Source organism: Tympanuchus pallidicinctus, unplaced genomic scaffold (assembly GCF_026119805.1).
Source record: "Tympanuchus pallidicinctus isolate F22 unplaced genomic scaffold, pur_lepc_1.0 scaffold31, whole genome shotgun sequence".
In the NCBI taxonomy this organism is placed as follows: Eukaryota; Metazoa; Chordata; class Aves; order Galliformes; family Phasianidae; genus Tympanuchus; species Tympanuchus pallidicinctus.
The window spans coordinates 8,575,527-8,595,265 of record NW_026294749.1 but is presented as its reverse complement, the minus strand read 5'-3'; the positions used below and the strand labels follow the sequence as shown (position 1 = coordinate 8,595,265).

Below are 19,739 nucleotides of genomic sequence, written 5' to 3'. Positions count from 1 at the left end.
GCTGATTTTCAACATTTTCTTTCATATTTTCTTCTGCTGTGCTTTTGTGTGCGTGCCATGCACACTCTGTGCAGTGCTGCCCTGGCTGACTTTCTTTGGTAGTCCCTTCCAGAAACGGTCTTAGCAGAGCAGTGCTGAAATCTTCAACAGAAATAAAGAAGAAACTTGACTATGACAGTGGATGCCTTAAGAAAAGGCACCAGTTCTCTTGTCTATGTTGTTTATGAACTCTACCTGGTGGACACTCTGATGTTTTGATTTAATTTTCAACTTCATCTAGATATTAACATAAACGGCAGAGCTTCTGTCTATAATAGCCCTCCTTATTTAACCTCAGAATGATGATATATTTTAAATTTGCTGTCACTGTTGTGGTGTTTTCCCCCGTCGTTTATTAAGGAAAACATAGAACTCGTTCAAAATATTTTTTTCTGACAGGGAAGGAACAGCTCAGTGTTGGGCATGACAAAAAAGATTAAGTTGAAAGTCTTGAATCCTCATGGGTTTGGTAGCATCCTTCCCCAGCTCCTAGTTCATAAAGAGTGACGTGCAAAAGATGTGTTAACCCAGACCTAACCCTGTGCCCTCTTAGATGTGCTGGGATGCCCCAGACACTTACTTTCTTTGTCGATGAAGTCGAGGAAGGCAATATCAGTTTGTGGGAAACGTAAGAACAAGGGCACCTGTTCTTGAATACTTGTAAGATTTGACCACCTTGCTCGTAAACTTGCTCATAATATTTGAAAAGTTTTGTTCTTCCTTCACGTTGAGAAGGAAAAGGAGGCTGAAGCACCTGAACCCAGGGGAAAAAAAATCAACTGGAAGTTGTATTTAGAGAAACACCTAAGCACGAGGTCATTCCGTTGGGAAAAGTAATAGAATTCTCATCTCTGTGTTAGTGTGTGAGGGTAGACAGCTGCGAGATGTTTTGAGGTGGACAGCGTGTATGCTCTGGAGGAGCAGGGCACTGGACTAGCTGATCCTTTCCCCATTTTCATTCATTAAATTCACTAAATTCCTGCAGGCAGAGGGGCTGAACTGAGCGGAGCGGGTGGCCCTGCCCGACGAGCGCTGGGCTCAGAGCGGCCGCACATGGGTCGGTCCTGAGCTGCTGGGGCAGGCGTGGGGCAGCAGGCGGTCGGGTCTCATTAATTCAGCTGTTTGCAGAGCAACTTGTTTTAATTAAGTCCAATTTATGTTTATGATCGCGGTGTTCAAGATAAACCTTTTATCTGGGTGTTGCTTGGCACAGCAGGCGCGGACGCAGCTACGAGAGCTTTGCCCTGCCTTTCTGCAGCGAGTGGAAGGGCGCCTTTTTCAGAGCGGCGGCGAGCCTGGTTCTGATAAATGAGTAATTAAACAAATAGCCCCGCTTTTATTGCTAAGATGCAGCAGCTGGGCCCTGCAAGATGCTTGGCTAAAATGGAGAGAGACTTGTTCCATTTACTAATTGATTTCGCTTTCAAACTTCCGTAATGGTTTTTTTTGCAGCTACACGTAGCAGGAGAGATAAGGCAGAGGAGGGGAGAAAACAAAGCAAAAAGCAAGTGAAGCCATTTTGTCTCCTCCTTCCCAGACTCATTCCTGCCTGGCAGCTCCGTCGTCTTTGCAGGCAGGGTCATCTGTGCCTGGAGAGGTCTTTGCCCACCGCTCCAGCAGGATGGGTGCCTTGTCTCCTGCTGTTCAGCCCAGAGCAGCCCTGCAGCTGGGGCCCACCAGTGTCTGTCCCTGGAGACCGCTTTGGAGTCCCTTGCTCTGGGTGATTAGTGTCTGAAAGTTCCTGTCTGTCCCTCCGTGGCCTTCCCCAGCCATGGCTCTGGGTGTCTGGCTGTGCTGGTAACTGTTATAAACTCTTCCCACTGCAATGGGCAGCTGCTGCACTTTTTCTGTATCATCTCTTGCAGCTCCGTGTTCCTCAGCGAGCATCACCTGGTCCTGGCTAATAATGCGTGCAGGATCTTAATGACTGTTTTCTAAATACAAAATAGGATTTATGGTGTAACTTGATTGTAGTGCCATCCGCATCATAGATTCTGCTCTGCTGTTGCCTGCCCGTCCTGGACCAAGTATGTTTTATATGTCTGCAGAGCAAAATCAAGGAATGATTTTAGCAGAGGTGGGCAGGCATGTTAGCTTCCACATAGTCCAACTAAAAATGATTAATTTGTGAGTGAAAATTCACAAAATGTTCAGCAGTGGTTTGCGGTACGTGTGCTTTTGTTAAACACTGTAATATTAAATACTTCAACATATATGGATTCTTCATTTATTGGGCTAAGTTCCTTAGTGGGTTTCCCAGTGCTCTGCTTCCTTTCACCAGTCCCTGCTGTCCATCTCGGCCCCCCCTTGGCAGGTTCCCACTAAAGGCTGCACAGAAGGCAGTAGCAGCTGATATGATTAGGAGGGACAAACTGCCCCCCAGGTTGGTATTGCTTCAAGTAAAGACACTGGTCAGACTTCTCTCACTCTCAGATGTGTTTTCTTCTCTTCTCCTCTAATGTCTTCTTGTAAAGTCTTTCACATTTCTCACCCATCTGAGGCAAAATATACTCTTACTTGCGTCAGTACTTTTGCTCGTAATTAGACCTAATATCCTTACAGTCTCAATCCTTCTGGGGCTGAATTTTGAGCTCCTTTCCTCCCTGCCCTTCTCCGTTTTCCAACTAACAGCTCTCTTCAGTTCGAAAACCAGTTCTGCAACAGGAATGAGGGGTTTGTTTGTCATAGGCAGCAGGCTTTGTTGCTGGGATCTTCCCTGATTGTTATCCATGGCAAGAATTAGAGGACAGAGATGGAGAATAAAGGAGCAAAGGGAGTGACTGCTTTCAGAGTTGGTGTTTTTTGCACTTTCCTCTTCAGTGCCTTGATCCCTGTGTGTATTTTTGGTCATGGAGCCAAGCTGTTAGCCAGTGAAACTTGCTGCACAGCCTACTAGATCATTCAAAATGTTTAGATTTATATTCCGTCTCCCTTTTTTTTAATTCATTTTTGTTCTTCCACCTACATTTCAAAATGTATCCAGTCTGTCTCTCAGTGCTTTTGGCACTGTACCTTTCTGATGAGTCAGATGAAGAGCGGGAGCAAAAGGATTGCTAGGGTAGGAAGGAAATGTTTTCTCTTCCCATGTCACAAGTGAATCCCAGCTTTATCCTCACTTTTTTTTTTCTTCTGCTACCCTGGACCGACTGTAGAAGTTAAACACTGGGGGAGCTAAATAAGATTACAGCATTGCTTTGGTAACCTTTCTCAGTGAATGGGCAGTTGATCTGCCCATAATGTGAAGCACTTAATGTATTGAAGCATCTGAGAAAGCAAGCTAGTGGTTCACCACTCAGAGTTCAATTCCTGGATAATAACATTTATTTATAGGGAATAAGGAGTTACTTCTGCGATGGCAGAGTAGATGTTGTCACTCAAAGCACGGTCTTTTTATTAACCTCAAATTTATATGGTTAAGTAATTGTTGTATTAGTAACGTTTCTTGAGTGGTAAGGAGAAAAATCTACAGCAGCTGTCTCTGAACAACGTGGTGCTTGTTTGTTTATCCGTGCTGGGCTCGGGCAAAGAAATTGGCCCCTGTAGCAAGGCTGGGAGCTTCAGCTCAGCTGCCTGCAGCTTGAGACATCACAGCGTCACGGCAGGCACTTTGCTGTGTGTCCGTGTGTCTGTTCTTGTGCACACAGTGAAAGGTGGGAGAAAGGCTGCGCTGAAGTGCTGCTTAGGGAATTTGTCTTTCCTTTCCTCAGTCAGCTGGTGGAAACTGCTGCTTTCTGCTGTTTGTTTAGGTATGTCTTTGACTTTCCTTGAAAGGGGGAATTATTTCTCTGGAGCAGAAATTTGTGTATCTGTAGCACGTGGCCTGCTGGTAACATGTTCAGAGTACTTGGCCATGCTTTTTGTTCATAGTAAGGTACTACCCAGGTTTTGAAATGAAGGTAAACTCAGGCTAATATTTCCATTTGTTCTTTGTTATTCCAGTTTTAAATTACTAACGTCATAAACTTGGTACGAGGCTAGAAGCTTCTTACGAAATCAGAAAGGACGGTACTGGTCAAAGGAAAAATATTTAGGATCTATCTTCTTCATGGCCATTTTTGTAAACCTGAAGTAAACATGGTGAAATTGAGTGAATTTCTATTAAGCAGGCTCCTCTGCTTTCGTATCACGTACTGAACAGACAATTGATGGCGCATTTCCAGCTGGCAGAACTGTCGAAAGGTAGTGTGCAACTTCAACTCCTTTTTTTTTCCTCCTGCTTTTCAACATATGATTGTGCAAGTCTAAGTAAATTCATTGGAGAGTAAATATTCATTCAGTATGCAAAATAAAGAATAAATCTGCAAGTTGGATTCGGTGAGTGAACAGATCACAGCACTACGGGGTTTCCTTCAGTGCAGCGGGTGCTTGAGACACACAGATTTTTCAGAGCTGATCCGATGATCAACTTGGTGTCAGCTGTTACTTGCAGCCCTACGGTCTCTGTTTTGCTTTTTGGGAGGAGAGGAGGCAGGAAAAGGGGTTAGCACAGCAAGTGGCACAACCCATTTCCAATTTGCTGCCTTTTTTTCTAACTAGCAAAAACTTGCCTGCGTTTGGGGGGCTTCCCCCCCCCAGGACATTTTGTTTGGGACTAATAATGGTGCTCTGCGTTTGCTAGTGGTTACATCTTAATCATGTTTTCCCAGGCGTTGGCTGCTTGTCTGAGCATCAGCAGCTTCTCATGGAGTTCCCGTTGTACAGTAATAGGAGGTGATAATCAAGCAATGCGCTCTGCTTGCCTTCACATCCATCCGGTGTGTGAAGTCCTGCCTTCCCATCCAGCCTCGCAGCGCTGCTCCCACACCCTCATAGCAAGGACCAGCACCAGGCACCAGGATGTTTTGACACTTTGTGCTTTTCTCACAGCAGCAGCCCCAAACGAGCCCTGTGCCTGTGGTTTCATTTCCACCAAAGATGGAAATCGATGGATTGCTCTTTTCCTGACGTGAGCTGCTGGAATGGAGTTGGTGTAAATTTAGGCAGTTCACTTTGTTGAGTATCGAGAGCAGTGTGATATGTAAATAAAGCTTTATCAAACTAGATGGATTTAAAATTCCACAGTTGGTGAGGGAGCGCTAGCAGAATAATATAATACAAATATTTACACAGTAACTTCTAAGTCTTCAATAAGTGCTTAATATTTGAAATATGTGTTGTGAAAACATTGACTGATTAAGACGTAACATTGCAGCTACATCTGTACGCAGCAGCGGGGCACAGGGAGGAGCTGGGCACCTTGCAAGGCAGAGGCATTTCCGCTAGTCACAGCTCTTCCTCTTTTATCCCTTTAAATTAGGATGCAGCATGATGCGCTCTCCAAGGCATACTTGGCTCCATCCCTCCTCCTGTCAGTGCTGCCACTGTCAGTGGCTGTTGCATTCCTGTGACATGACTGCATGCAGTCACGTGCCCGGAGCATCCAGCAGCAAAATTGAGCTGCTACCGAGTTAATGCCTGCCCACAAAAGGGAGCAGAACCATCGCTGGGCCCTTCCTGCTTGGATCTGTCAGAGAGATTCCATGAGGCATCGTGGAACACTGTGCAGCTGGGCTCATCACTTCTGCTTTGCTGAGAGCAGAGGTGCACTGCAGTCAGCATTTACCTCCAGTGTTACTCGCGAGGGAGCTCACAAAACAGTAGAAAACAAAGGGTGAAAATAAACAGCAATTTGCCTGAGTATTCTGTGCTGCCATCTCGTTTGCTAAGAGTGACTGTAAGAATTGATCCAATGCTTAAAACGTACTGCTGCTCTCTAAACCTGTGTCTGGTTGGGCTTTTGGGGGCTCTTCTGACAACCCTGCAGTAGTTTTGCCCTCCTGCAAGTGCATGCCAGAGCTGAAAGCCACGGTGGTGTTGGTGTGTGTTGGAAGCGTGAGGATCAGACTGAGTGCACCATGAGTGGGGTGGGTATTGCCTATTGCCAGTCCTGCAGATAGCAGGCTTGCTTATGGGCTGCCTTAAAAACAGGCATTTTACTGTAGCATTGCTCGGCGCTGCGCTAAGTATGAGTTAGCCAGGTCCTGGTACTGATGGGCTCTGCTCTGCTCAGATCCCAAAGAAAATTTCATTTCACTAAACCGTGTTTTTCCACTGAAAAGCCAACAGATGCTTTCATGCAGTCCGCAGACTTTCCCTAGAGAGTGGTGAAATGATGTGATTGTCTCTGCAGGAAACCCAACCCAAAGAACGAAATGCTGCCTTTTTCCCTATTGCAGGCTAATGCAAGGAGCCAGCACCCAATGCTAACAAAGGGACATAGCCCCACACACTGTGTCATCCTGGGCTTCTTTCTGCTCTGTGGGCAGCTGCTCTGTTCCCCAGGTCAGCCTAGGGGAGGCTGGAGGTGGATGCTGCATGAGGTAGAGGGGCACATGGAGACACCCCAAAGTCCTGACATGGTATTTTTTGCTGAGGTTGCAGGAGGTTCTTGAGGCTGCCAGGTTTGCTGATAACACAAAAAGGTGTTTTTTTCAGGAAGGAGAGGCAGGACCGGGTGATTTCCTCAGCAGCTGCTGGTGGAGACGACTGCTCAGCATGGCTTAGAGGCACAAAAAATCTCACTTGTACTTGTCTGCAATGCTAAGGCTGCTACACCTGCTTGTGTCCCATTGTCGCTAACGGGACAATTGTAGTGACCTGAGCTGATGGAAGCAATGAGGTGCTGGGACTTGCAGAGAGGTGATGCAATTCTCGCACTGCTCATGATGTTTTTGCAGGGCTGAGAGCAAATAATCTTGAAATGAGCTGGCAGTTTTATGATTGGATTTTACGAGCTTTTATGATGTTTATAATCTGACATTGAACTCACAGTTTAAGAGGTGAAAGGTTTAAAGGAACACAGTAGCGAAGGCATACCACTGAATTTCTTCTGGGTGTAATTTTAACCTGCATCTTTGGCACTTTCCTGGTGCGTTGGCTTTGCTGAAGAACAAGTGAAGCTCTTCACAATGTTTGTCACCAAGCAAAACCCACAGACTCCATCCTTACAACAAGCTGAGCATAGGGCAGAACTTGCAGAAGAAAAGGGATTTTGTCTCCTGTAAGGAGAGGTGTGGGCTGAAGGCTGCTGTCCCATTCCTCGTAGCTGCTGTGGTCCCAACATGCCTGCACAGCATTTCTGTTGATCCTACAGGAATATTGTGTTGTTCACTCCCCCAAACCTCTGATGCTTTCTGCATGCATGCAGCACGAACGCCTTCTTGCTGGAGCCGTCCGCTTCTCTTGTGTCGCTGTGGTTGGGGAGCAGCAGGTTTGCTGCTGGCTTGCTCTTTGAGGTTTCTGCTGTGCTCAGTGCTGTATTTGTCTCTCAGTTCTTAGCTTGGTAATGTTTTGCCTTTGCTTGCCGCAGAAGGCATAAACAAGCCTGTCAAAAGCCTTGTTTAGCGCGCAGATTCTGTGGGGGTGGCTGGCAGCCTGAGACCCTAAAATAGATCCAGCAATGAACTGAATGGCTCAAAATCCTGAGAATTTAATTCGATCTTTCTCATTGCCTTAAATATTGGGACTGAATGAGGATTTCTGTAACAGAACAGAAGGTGAACATGTTGGTATGTGACAGTAATAGAGGAAGGGTCCAGACCTGCTGTCACTGAGACAGTCTTCTGCGATCAGGAGCTAATCTTGGCCGCCGTCAGGCGGGTTTTGTGCTGTAAATCCAAGTACCTGAGTGCCTTGTGCTCTTATTCCACAGCATGCTGGGGGTTGCTCTGAAACGTACCTGGGATGCTCACCGTAGGAAAAATCCAGAGCCACCATTCGTGGCTTAGCTTCTGATCTGTGCTAGCTTTGCAAAGGAAGAAGAAAAGAAGCTGCAAAATCACCAGTGGGTTCTTTCTCTTTTCTTTTCCCCCTCCCCTTTCTCATGTAGCGCTGTGCAGTTTGTAGTATCATAGCTTTGCAGTTGTGGTGGTGTGAAGGTAACAATGATTTGGCTTCGACGTACCGTAACAGCTGCAGAATTCACTGGAGCTCAGAAGCCTGTGAGTTATAGCTGCGATGCCATTTACAGCTTTTATGGAAAAGCTCTTAAATTTGTGAAACGTGTTACTTTTTGAAGTGCATTATATTTGTAATTTGAATTCTCTAAAATCGTCTCTGTGAAAAAATAGCTTTGAAAAGCTCCTTCTCCCCGCTAAAAATACAGGGAACTCTGAACAGGCGAGGAAGCGAGTCTCTTAAACTGAGTGATAGAACACACAGATGGATTTGTAAGTGCTAAAATGTCAATTAGTGCACTTAAAAGCTTAATGGTTGTCTTTGATGTGCTTCTAATATCTTCTGGAAAGTTTGAATGTTGCCATTGATCAGGGAGGGAAGAAGGATGAGGGAACTGAAGGCAAAACAAACAGAACGGGCTGCCCAGGGAGGTGGTGGAGTCACTGTCCCTGGAGGTGTTCCCTGGATGGTGCAGATGTGGCACTGAGGGACATGGGTTAGTGGGCACTGTGCAGACAGCTTGGCAGTTGGATTGGGTGATCGTAAGGTCTGTGATTCTATGGTTCAGTGACCCACAGAGCTGAGGACTTGTTCTGCACCATGCGACCAGAGGCATGGCCATGTCACTGTAGTGGAAGTTCTCATGCAGGTCTAGAGTGGGAAGTTCTGCAAGTTGGTTTAGTAATAAGGGAAGGAGATCGTGGAAAGGTCACAACTTGGTTGTGTTGTTCCATATCAGTGCAACGTAGATCCTGTTGTTAAGAAACATCTGCGTGTTTAAAAAACATTCTGTGCAATCAGGAAAATCTGCTACATCTATCAGAATTTTTTTTTTCCCCTTTTTCTCTTCTTTCTCCCCACAAAGCCTCCCAGCCACTCATCATCTTATTGTAACTATTCAGGGGACGCGTCGTGTGGCCTCACAAATCCTACAGTTACCAGGAGCTGTCAGCTCCTCTTGTTGTGTATTGTAGCCAGAACTGAAACCTGCGCACAGCAGAGCAGTATACCTGAGCTACATCTGATTGAAGTTCTTTGGCTTCAGCTCCCCGAGCAATCCGCTGCAAGTTCAGTTCCAGGTAGTGTCCTTTGCCCTCCTTTGGCACTGATTATTCAGAAAAATGTTTTGCAGTCCTTCTAGGAAGCTACTCTGGTGCATTCATCTGACTTGTTACTGAGTGGTTGCCTCATAGAGCAAAGGCTTTTATTATTATTTGCTTTGCTGTGCTCTTAAAACACTATCGTTTGTTTGCTGAGGGGTATTTTGGAAGTCAAATGCACGTAATAGTGAAGGATGAGCTTGGGAAAACTTGAGAGGGCAGGTTATCTTCTATTATATTGCTTATCTTTGTGCAGGAGATTGCTGGCATAACTGAACTGACCTGTAAAAACAGGGAGCTTGTATCTAGTCTCCTCCTGTCTTCTTTAATTGGCTTCCGAGTGGAGAGTGCAGGTTTAGCTTACGTCTCCCAGCTTTAAAGCATATTCTGCCAGTTGGGACTGTAAACAAGGGCGAAAGGTGTCTGATAAAAATCTCAGTTTTGAGTAGTACATCAAGCAAAATAAGCCTGTCTTGCTCTTAGCCCAATACCTGCCTGTCTGTCCCAGCAGCCTCTGTCGATAGAACTGATTTTTTTCCATCCAATTGGGCAAAATTGATTGAGTTCAGGCAGGTGTGCAGATCAGGCCTCAACATCCTAAGATTTCCCAGCAATAATTCAGCACCCTTGTCTCTGTCATTACTCCTTCCAACCCTTCAGACGCTGTGAGATGCCAAAAATTAGATCTCTTTAACTTAGAATTCTTGTAGAAATAATGAGAGCAGATTTTTAACTTAACAGTTGGCTTTCTCTCTTTTGTTACTACCTCAACACTATTTTGGCTTGCAGCGGTGGTGAATGCTTTTCAAGTCAAGGATCAGCCTTTCTGTTTGAGGACAGGAAAAGGTCTTAAGATAATTAGTAGTATGCAGCAAGATTGGATTAGCCCTATTAAAGTTCATATCCCTAGGTCTTATTACCAAATGTTTAAATGGCAAAACATCATTTTTTATTGGACTGTATTGATATGGTTGCAAACTGGAACTCAAACACCTTATAAAAATATGAACAGAATCAAAATGAAATTAATTAGAATATATTTGAATTTAATTATCTCGAGCTGCCGAATACTCTTTGTGCATACTGGGTTTTGTATGTGTCTGACGTGTGCTTGGTGGAGAGTTTTAATTAGAGAATTGGAGATAGGTTATTTGGAATGTGAAATTTATATATATATATATATATATTTAACGAGAAACATGATGGTTTTTTTGCTGCTCCCTCCCATTTATCACTTCTTTCATTCTCTCTTCCTAATAAGCTGCTGCTATTTTCAAATTAATACCGGATCCTTAAAAAGAAAATCCTGCTGTGGTTCTTGGTCTTTTGCAGCGTGATCAGAATTGCCAGATCAACAGCTGCAGGAGCCTTCTACCTTGATGTTTAATGGCTTGTACCTTCTGTTGTTCAACTGTACCACTTAACCATGGAGGGATGGGGATGTGGACATGGCCATGCGTGGGGCTGCCTTGACTACTGCCTGAGATGTCTGACATGCCAAGGCTCCAAGAGTTGACTTGGCAGCTGCCCAGCAAATTTTTCTGAAGGCTGGATTGGTAGCCAGAAGCCCAGTCTGTCAGAGTTGTGTTATGCAGTAAATCGGTTTTTTTTAGCAGAAGTTTCTAATCCAATTGCAGCTGCAGTTTTTTCTTGGTCTGTAATCAAAGAGAAGTGTGCATTATTTCATGGCGTTTTAGGAAGTTAAGGGTTGTTTGCATGCTTTTCCTTCGAGGCCTGCGCTCACCTACATGGGAGATGATGCTTGAATTATTTTGGATGACTCTTGGGTGGCGTGTGTTTGTGTACAGAGTACCCTTTTGAAGATGGTCAAGCTTTTTTAACAGAATGTCCGATAAGGAGCCTGTTAAACAGATCATTGCTTTTGTTTGAGTTTTTTTTTTCTTTTCTTTTCAAGTTTTAGTCCTAGGGATCATACAAAGGTTCATAGCTGGTACCACCTAACCTTCCATCCAGTGCCCTGCCACCTTTCACGACTTCCCTGTGCACGCTGCCAGCTCTCAGCGCAGCTCAAAATGCCCGCGCCCAGGGTGCCAGAGAACTGAGCAGCTTCCCGGTGCTGCTGCCAGGAAGAGACAATTCGAGGTGCAGTTCTGCTCTGAGATGATAAATCAGGCAACTTTCAGCCTGGCTTGGCTCCCATTTTGTTTGGGCGCAGTGTTTTCTTTTTCTTTTTTTTTTTTTTTTTTCTTCTTTTCTTTCAATTGTTTATCTTGGCAGACCAACAAGGGAAGCAGTTGATGTCTTGTAAGCTTTCACTGGTTTCATATTGAGTAGTAGATTGCTAGAGATGCAGGCACGTAGCTGAGGTCTCTGAGATTATGTAAAAGAACCAATTAGCACGCAAAGCCACGATGTCTAAATATTCTATTTTTGGACCTAAGGTGAAGTTGGGGATTATTTTTTGTGTCTCAATTCTGGGAGGCCGTGTTAAGGGTTGTGTTAGATAGAAAATACAGGCTGTGTGTTTACTGCTCTCATGTGTTCTTGCAGGAGCAGGTTGAAGCTCAGTGGGCTCAAAGATGCCCTAGGCCTTTAGTGACCCAAAAAACAGAGCGTTTCTCTTCCATGCTGCTCTTGATCTGAAAGGAGGAAATGGGATCCCTAGTGCAGCAGGAGCTGCAGATTTGCTCTAACCAGGAGACTGCAGGGGATGAAAGCTGCAGAAGGAGTACAGAAGTTGGCAGATGAGAAGCTTCTGTTTTCCTCCGTTGTATCTTTGCCATATTAACATCAGTTCTGCTAGTCAGGAGCTATAACGTAGTATGAGTTTTTTGGGGAAGTTGTTTGGAAGTACTAGGAAAAAAGTCACTATAATTATCAGATGCACTTAATACTCTAACAGAACCATTAATAAAGAAAATTTCCCCTTTCCTCATGTTAGCTAGCACATTTTTAAAACATGACCTATTTTCCTAAAGTAGACAGAACAGATTACATTTTCCAGAAGGCATGAGTCACTGTGCTATAAAGTCTCCAAGCTGTATCAATCTTCATCAACTTAAGCCATTCATGAGGTTTTATTTTTTTCTCACTGAATATAAGCAGTTTGTTTTAAATGAGAAACTGCTACATCCTCTCTGGATAGTTAAACTTGATTAAAAGGTTAAATATTAAGTAGGTGTGAACTTTATTCGGAGAGGAAGGGGGAGTGGAAGGACCTTGATAGTAAGCAGAAGGCTGCGTGGATGCTGCTCAGGGTATGTACGGGATATCCAGTTTGCAAGGTGCTGTGCCTGGCTATAAGAAATCAAAGCTGCACGATAGCTGCCAGAAGGAGTAGAAAATCTTTATTTATTCAGCTTCATTTGAATAAATTAGAATCTGATTTCAAATAGTCCTCCTGAAAGCTTGGGAGTTTCAACTGGGAATTTACTGCCGCCTGGTTCTTGCAAGTTGCGCGGGGAGGGAGCTGGCACCGCTGAGCCAGAGCAGGGGATTTCCTCCGCCAGCCCAATGGGAGCAGCGTGTTCAGAACGATCAAAAGGCCGATGGGACCTTATGGCAGCAAGAGAGAGCTGCGCCAGCACAAGGGGGAAGTCTGCGTGCTGTGTGAGTAGCAAGGTTCTGTAGTAAGATTCTGCACCTCCTTGGAGGTTCGCCCTGTGCCGTGTGTGCGTAGTGGAAGCGGGCTCCGTTCATGAACAGGCGTGCTAATCGCTCCCAGAGGTGGTAGCTTGCCTGGGACTGCGTGGGCCATCTCTTTCAGTCTGGGAAGTCATATCGAGGTTTTCCACTTATTCCTCTTAGGTCTGGCATTCTTGTAGAGAAAAACAGGTCTAGCTGTTTTCCATTGATAATACACAGCCAAAAGGCAAAATCTGTTGCAGGTCTTGAATTTAGTAAACAAACATTTCCATTTTGGTCCTTCAACTGAAAAGTAATTTATATGATCTCTGAGAATGTGTTGTCTGCTTTTCATGCAGGAGACAGATTTTCATTTTGTTGCTAACTAAACAGGGAAAAAAAGAAACCAACCCTTTGAAATAGTTTTCCTTCAAAAATATCCTTGAGGAAAGGCTAGAAGCTCGTGGTTTATTTTTCCCATTGCTTCAAAATGACCTTCTTGCATCTGCAGAAAAAACACTCAGGGGGCTGCCGAACCATGAAGGCGTTTTCATTTAGGGCACTGGGTGCCACAGTGATTTTGACTGAGCATTGGCTACGGTGCTGGAAAAAAAAGGGGGGGTTGTGTTTTGTTATTTTGCTTTCTTCAGCCTGGCAAGAGGAATGGGGTCAGGAGATGCGTGCTTGGGAAAGACCCAAAGAGGGAGCTGGAAATACGCCAGCCACTCTGAGTCACAGCACACATACTCATAAGTATCTTTGTACCTTACAAAGTCCTGACTTTTCAAATAAAGCCATCACTGCTGTTAAAGTATTTACATAAAGTAAAACAAATAGCTTTGAGTGCTGCCTGCATTCTCCCTTGTTCCAGCCATACTTTTACCCTGTGAACTGTGACTCCTGTTTGCTTAAGGCAAGGCTGGGCCAGGCTGAGGAATGTGATATCTGGTGATGAATGAATGGAGAAACCCGAGTCAGGAGTCCGCGTGTACTTGGGATGCTCGCTGTGGAGTAGAGCAGCACGAGGCCTGCCTCCTGCTTTTGCCTGCTTTGGGGGGGTTTTGTGTCAGAAATAGGAAGGCCATGTGAGCAAGCTGTACAGCTGTGTGGCACCAAGCTGTAGGTGAAGGGTGGGAGATGTGGGTGGTGGTTTGATTTCGTTATGAATATAGACAGAAATATACGTTCGCATATACGGTTGTATATTAGTGTGTATTACATATTGATTTTTATGCATCTATTATATATTAATACATACACGTGCATTGTAGCACTGCTATATATTAATATGTAAGTATTATGTATAAAACATTATGTAATATTTAGACTGTGTGTAGTAAAACCACACGTAGATTTCTTCCCAAGTGAGGAGTGTGTAGAGCTGATGTTGTGCACACATCACCCCTGAAACTGTGGAGCTGCAGGCAAGCTGCCAGCCGGGCTGGGCAGAGAGCGCTTCCCTCTGTCTGTGCATTCTGTACAGCTGTGCCATGTAGATGCATGGAGGCTGTGCTCAGTCTGTCCCCTGGCACTGAATTTGCTGACCTCTGACTTGGCTGCCCTGCCAGATGAAGTTCAGGTATAAATGACATCTGTTTTCCTGAAATGGCATAACAGAGAAGGTGGCATGACTGATTTTTTAGCAGTTTCAAGGAAATGGTGGAGTTTGGTCTTTTAAATTCTGCCCTGGGGTTGTTTTCTTCAGTCCCTAGTTGTTTTCTTACATTATTTTCTTTATACCAAGTCTGTGAGCTAATCTTGCTACCAGACCGGGAGGCAGAAACAATCTAGGCTGACCTTCCACACTGCAAAGGCTCTGAGCTTGCAGTGATGAACGCGCTGTTTAAGATGTTATTCAGTGCTTTTTAGGGCCTAAGTCAATAACGGACAATCCATTAGTTCCCCATAAGTTGTTTCAATGGCTAATTACTTGCACAGTTGAGGAAATTGTTCTCTAATTCCAACTTAAATTTTTCTGAATTCGAGTTCCAGCTGTTGGACGTTACTGTACTCCTCTCTGCCAGCCTCAAGAGCCATCTATTATCAAATTTCTGCTCCCCGTGGAAAGGTTTAAAGGCAGTGATCAAGTCAGTTTCTTTGGGGATTGGTGGTTTTCTCTTTTTTGTTTGATTATGATTTTTATTTTTTTTTTTGAGGAACTGCACAGATTAAATTGCTCGAGGCTTTCACTGGAAGGTATTCTGAGCAGCTCTGGGTGTGCACGCGCCGCGTTGCTGCGGTGAGGCGGCTCTCCAGCTGAGTGTGGGAGCGCGGAGCAAGGCACGGTGCGGCTCTCCCTCGGCGGCACGGCGAGGAAGGGATGTTCTGACCCATGTAATTATGGTTAAAAGTGTCGGGAGCCGGAGCTGCTTCCCTGCAAGAGCCCAGCTGGGTGCCGAGTCAGCTGCTCTCTGGCTTGTGGCTGCTTTTGTGCTGCACGCTAGAGGGGAGATGCAGTCGATGATTGTGAAAGATTTTTATTGCTCCTACATATGGAGCCACATGAATGTGGGCATTGGCACCGGTTTAGCCTCTTATTTTGCTGACCTTGGATAACACGGCGTTGGAGGGCTTGAGGTCTTTTATGCAAGGCGGGCGACGGGAATGAGGAAAGCCCACAACAAAGCGATGGCAATTGCAGCCTTGGCACGAGTGGGCTCTGATGTGGAGGGCCTCCTCTGTAAGCAGCTCTGTTGAGACTGCTGCGGGTACAGATGTGGTCACGAGGCCGATATGGTTCTGCCTGATGTGCGCTCCACTCATTGGGAGTGCTGTGAGGTGTTGCTGCGTCGCTTCAGGGGCAGCCAGAAGAGGCCTATGATGCTGTCTCCTGGGACCTGCTCCTTCCCTGGTGATGCCGTGGCCGTCCTGCAGCAGGGCTGGGGTCTTTAGCTGGCACAACAAGGACCTCTCGGTAGCATTGTCCCTCTGAAAACAGAGCTGCCTGCTGTCACACATACAGTACATTGTTTGTGGAGGGGAGGTGACCTCGTGACATTTACCGAAGCGTTTCAAGGAGGTGGTAGCCTTCAGACTATAAGGCCTCTTCTGTGTGGTGATCATCTCCTTACCTACAGAGCAGCAGCTGCAAGCAGTGCATCCCAGGGACCTGGCTGTGCCCTGTGAAGGTTGCTCATCCCTGCTGCCACTTGGCATCAAGTGCCTGGAGATCTTCCAAACCCTGTCAGCAGATCTCACCCTGCTGCCATTGAACTAACAGGCACCACCACCACCACGTGTTCTTTGCAGCAAGCTTTGGCATAATGAAGAGCGCTTAAGTGGGATTCGTTGCTCAATGCATTTCTGTTCTTTTTGCTGCTGTATTTTGAGCAGGAATGAAAGGCTCGGGGTATCAGGAGCTAATGGTTGTTTTGGTGCAACTTTCAGGCAGGTCTTTGGGAAACACTCCCAGAAAGATAGAGGAGAGTTTGGGTAGTGATGGCCTTCCCGTTTTGGGGAGGGTCTGGTGTTTTGTGAGCCCTGGCCTGAAGGAGACTGAAAATGGCAACGTGTCTTCCAGTACAACATATGTTAGCTGGAGTTGAGAATTATACACCCTTACATACTTCGCATGCGTGGCTTAAAGTGCATAAAAACAAGTGGTGAGGGGTGTGCTGCCTCATGTAGGGCTCTGTGTACCTCACCTCAGCTTCAGATTAATGGCCAGAGTGTGTCCTTGTCCTCTTGTTTACTGCCCTCTGTATAAAGAATTTCCACAGATGCAGCTGGAGGGAGTGAGAGGCATCCTCAGGCTTGTGTCTGTAATGTGGGCAAATAAAAACCATGGATGCTCACGAGTATTTCCTAACAGAGCAGTTTCCTTAGGGATTCAATTAGTTACCTCATGATCTGCTGTAAAAACAGAAACGCATGAAGCCCAGCCTTTCCCTTCCTGGTTTACTTTCAGTGTGTTCTGGTCTACGGGAACATAAATGTTGTTTCTTGGGTGATTTCTGTTAAAATCAGGCAAGCTGTGGCCATCTGTATCATTTGTTCTGTTGAGGTTTAAAGTTGTGTTGGCAGCAAAATCGTAAACGGAAGTTGTTTGTAAAAACCACTGTTGACAAAACAACTGGAAGTGCTAGTCCTTCTAAAGTACTTGCCTGGAGATTGTTGTTTCTCTTTGCTGTGGATGTTCAGTTACAAAGTTTGCTGTCTTGGCTTGGAGGTCCCTGCGTGCTGAAGCTCTCTGGGCACAGCGTAGTAGCTGCTCTGTAGTGTGAAGGGTGAATTGCACTGCCAAAATGCTGACTGCTTTGCTACAGTCATTGTTTTGGCTCTTTTTTTCTTTTCCCTTTTCTTTCTTTCTTTCTTTCTTTATTTTTTTTTACCAACTCATTTGTCATTCAGCTGGGGGGAGGAATGGTTTTGATCACAGTTCAGCGGCTGAATGCCAGTATCTTACTGGAGGAGTAAAGGAAAAACTACTGGTGTGCACCCTAAACTAAGCTTATTTTTTAAGTTGTTTGTGTTGGTCTCTTCTTTATCACACGGGATGGTGTAAACTCTCATGCCTCCTGGTGTGAGTGTTGTGGTTTTCCTGTGCAGTGTGGCCATGTGCTGTGCTGTGCTTACCTGAGCAAGGCCTCTCTGGAAATGTGTTTTTTTGCTTGGCATTCATGTAGCTTGAGGGAAATTCGAGAACAGAAATGCTCAAATAATGACTTTAAAGACCCTGAGACAATAATAATAAGGCTTGTGAAAATGTGATATACTTTTTTTTTTTTTTTTAAGATGCACCTGATTTTCCTTATGTCTTTGTATCAGTTTGCTGACTTAATTTATTTGAATGCAAAAGGCTTTAGGGAAATACTTTTCCAGGGAATTAATCTTTTAACTAAAGCAAATACTAAATATGACATACACCAGTATTCCTTTTGACAATATAGCATTTGTCTTCTAAAAATGAAGTAGAAAACACATGCCCCCTGGGCCAAATTCCACTTTACTTTATGCTAAGATAAATTCAGAACAACTTCATTGTTATCAACTACACTGTAATTCTGCAATAAATACAAATCATTTAAGCAGAGAACTGATAATGTAATATCAGTATGTAAAATCCGGAGCTGAGAGGCAAAAACCAAGGCCAAAATGGTAATAAGAAAGGCTGGCTTACAGAACTTTCTAGTAAGTTTTATGCAATATTTGACTTAATTTAATGGTGTGGAATTTCTTCCCCCTTATTTTAATTGTCTGAGAGAGCAATTCCAGGCTGTTCAAATTTCTCCACAAGGCAGAATGATTCGTTATGAGAATTTTAACAAATAAGCTTTTACCTGCTGTCTAACACCTGGCAGACAGATTCTGCTGTTTGCAGGATAAGGGATTAGAGGGGCTGATGGTCTGATTTGATGATAATGGTTATGTCAGTGTTTCTTGAGGTTAGATTGCATTTTGTTGCACAGGATTTTTTTCAACTTCTCTCCCTTTTTAAAATCATTTATCTAACTGTAGGCATTGGGGTGTTGTTTGTTGTTTTTGCTACTCGTTGTTTCGGATGCACACAATTAACGTCTCCTTTCTGTTTCCATCTTCTTCAGGATGACAGCGATGGGATTCCCTGGTCAGAGGAGAGGGTGGTGCGGAAGGTCCTTTATTTATCTCTGAAGGAGTTCAAGAACGCACAGAAGCGGCAACATGGGGATGGCATTAGTGGAAGCCTGAAGGCAGTGAATGGTAAGCTGCCTCCCTGCTATCTCTGCAAGGACTCAGTTGTTTCAAACGCAGCTCCACTGCTGTAGCAAGGAAGGAAACCAGTGCACCTTCTGGCATGCACTGTGTCCTTTCAAAATACAAAGACGAGCTCATTTCTAAAGTGTTTAAAAAGCCTGATTTGGACAATCTGTGTGTTTCTGTTGAGCTGTTGTAGATAGGGATAAGGATGGAGGGTAGATGTTGGAGTGGAAGCCAGAGCAAAGCTGTTCAGTAGAAAAGGAGGCTTCTCTGATCTGTTTGATCAGTGATGTGCTTTGTAGGTCTACAGCAAAGGTGTCCAGTTAAAAGTAACTGATTTCTTACAGATGCAGTGAAAATTCATGAGGAGATAAATGGAAACTGTCTGAATCAGTTACATTGGTGAAGGACAGACAGACAGAATATACTTGTTCAGTGTCATTCAGGTAGAAGAAACTGGCTAACCAGGGACTGCAGCTCTGGAGTGGGCTTGGTTCAGGCCCTCAGTTGCCTAAAGGTGAAGAAGCACGGGACCTATGTAAAAAGATGTAGGGGACTGAGCGCAAATGTGCTGAAACACTGGATTCCCATAGTTAAGTTCTTCAGGGAGTTTAAGGGTTTTTTAAAGAGATGCAGGCAAAGCTACCTGATAGGGACTTGTTTATGTCATCCTTTGACATTGACCGGAGGTGGCAAAGGAGGTAGGGTGATCACTGTTACTGTTGTTTGTCATTATTATCACTTGTTTCTTATCCCCTTCCCTGTGGTAGCCCAGAGGTGAACCTAAGTTCGTCTCTTGCAGATTTGCTCACTGACACAGCACCCTTTTTGAAAAGGCTTTGTCATGCTAGCTTGAGCCTTCAAAGCGATGAGTAGCAGGATTCAGATTTCTGGGCAGGCTTACTGTTCTCTCTTCACTCTCAAGAGCTTATTTGCTTCTTTATGGAAGTTTATAGCAATTCCTTTTAAGCATGTGCATAACTATACATGTGCTAATGCATTACAGCAGCAGCTGGGTGCTTGCTTACTTGTTAGGTTATTCATATTTATATGTAACTTGTATTTTTGACACGGTGAGTCAAATTTCACTGCATTTTCACTGAGCCTTATTGCTGACAAGGCAAAAACCTAGGGGAATGGCTGGAGAATTGCAGACAACACAATAAAGTTACTGTATTGCGTAAGCAGTTGTGAACTCCTTAATGTGATTAAAGATGACCTCAGTCTTCTGAGTTCAGTAATAATATCAAATAGTGATCTGATGGGAAGGGGCATCTAGCTTTAGCAGCAAGCGATTAATAAGCTTGGAGGTGTACACAAAACAGCGCTGCCTTTTTTTCCCCTCCAACACCTCTGCATCATTGATCTTCTGTCAAACACAATTTCTCTTGGAAAGTTTCTTAT

At 44.7% G+C, this 19,739-nt stretch overlaps 1 protein-coding gene across 1 annotated transcript in view; it reads left to right on the top strand.

Annotated features, from left to right (window-relative positions):
- JARID2 (jumonji and AT-rich interaction domain containing 2) overlaps positions 1–19,739 on the top strand; it is a 202,402-nt gene that overhangs the window by 67,005 nt on the left and 115,658 nt on the right. Inside the window, exon 2 of the mRNA XM_052697756.1 lies at positions 18,203–18,338. Coding sequence (XP_052553716.1) covers positions 18,203–18,338 — 136 coding nt within the window. The remainder of the gene's footprint in view (positions 1–18,202; positions 18,339–19,739) is intronic.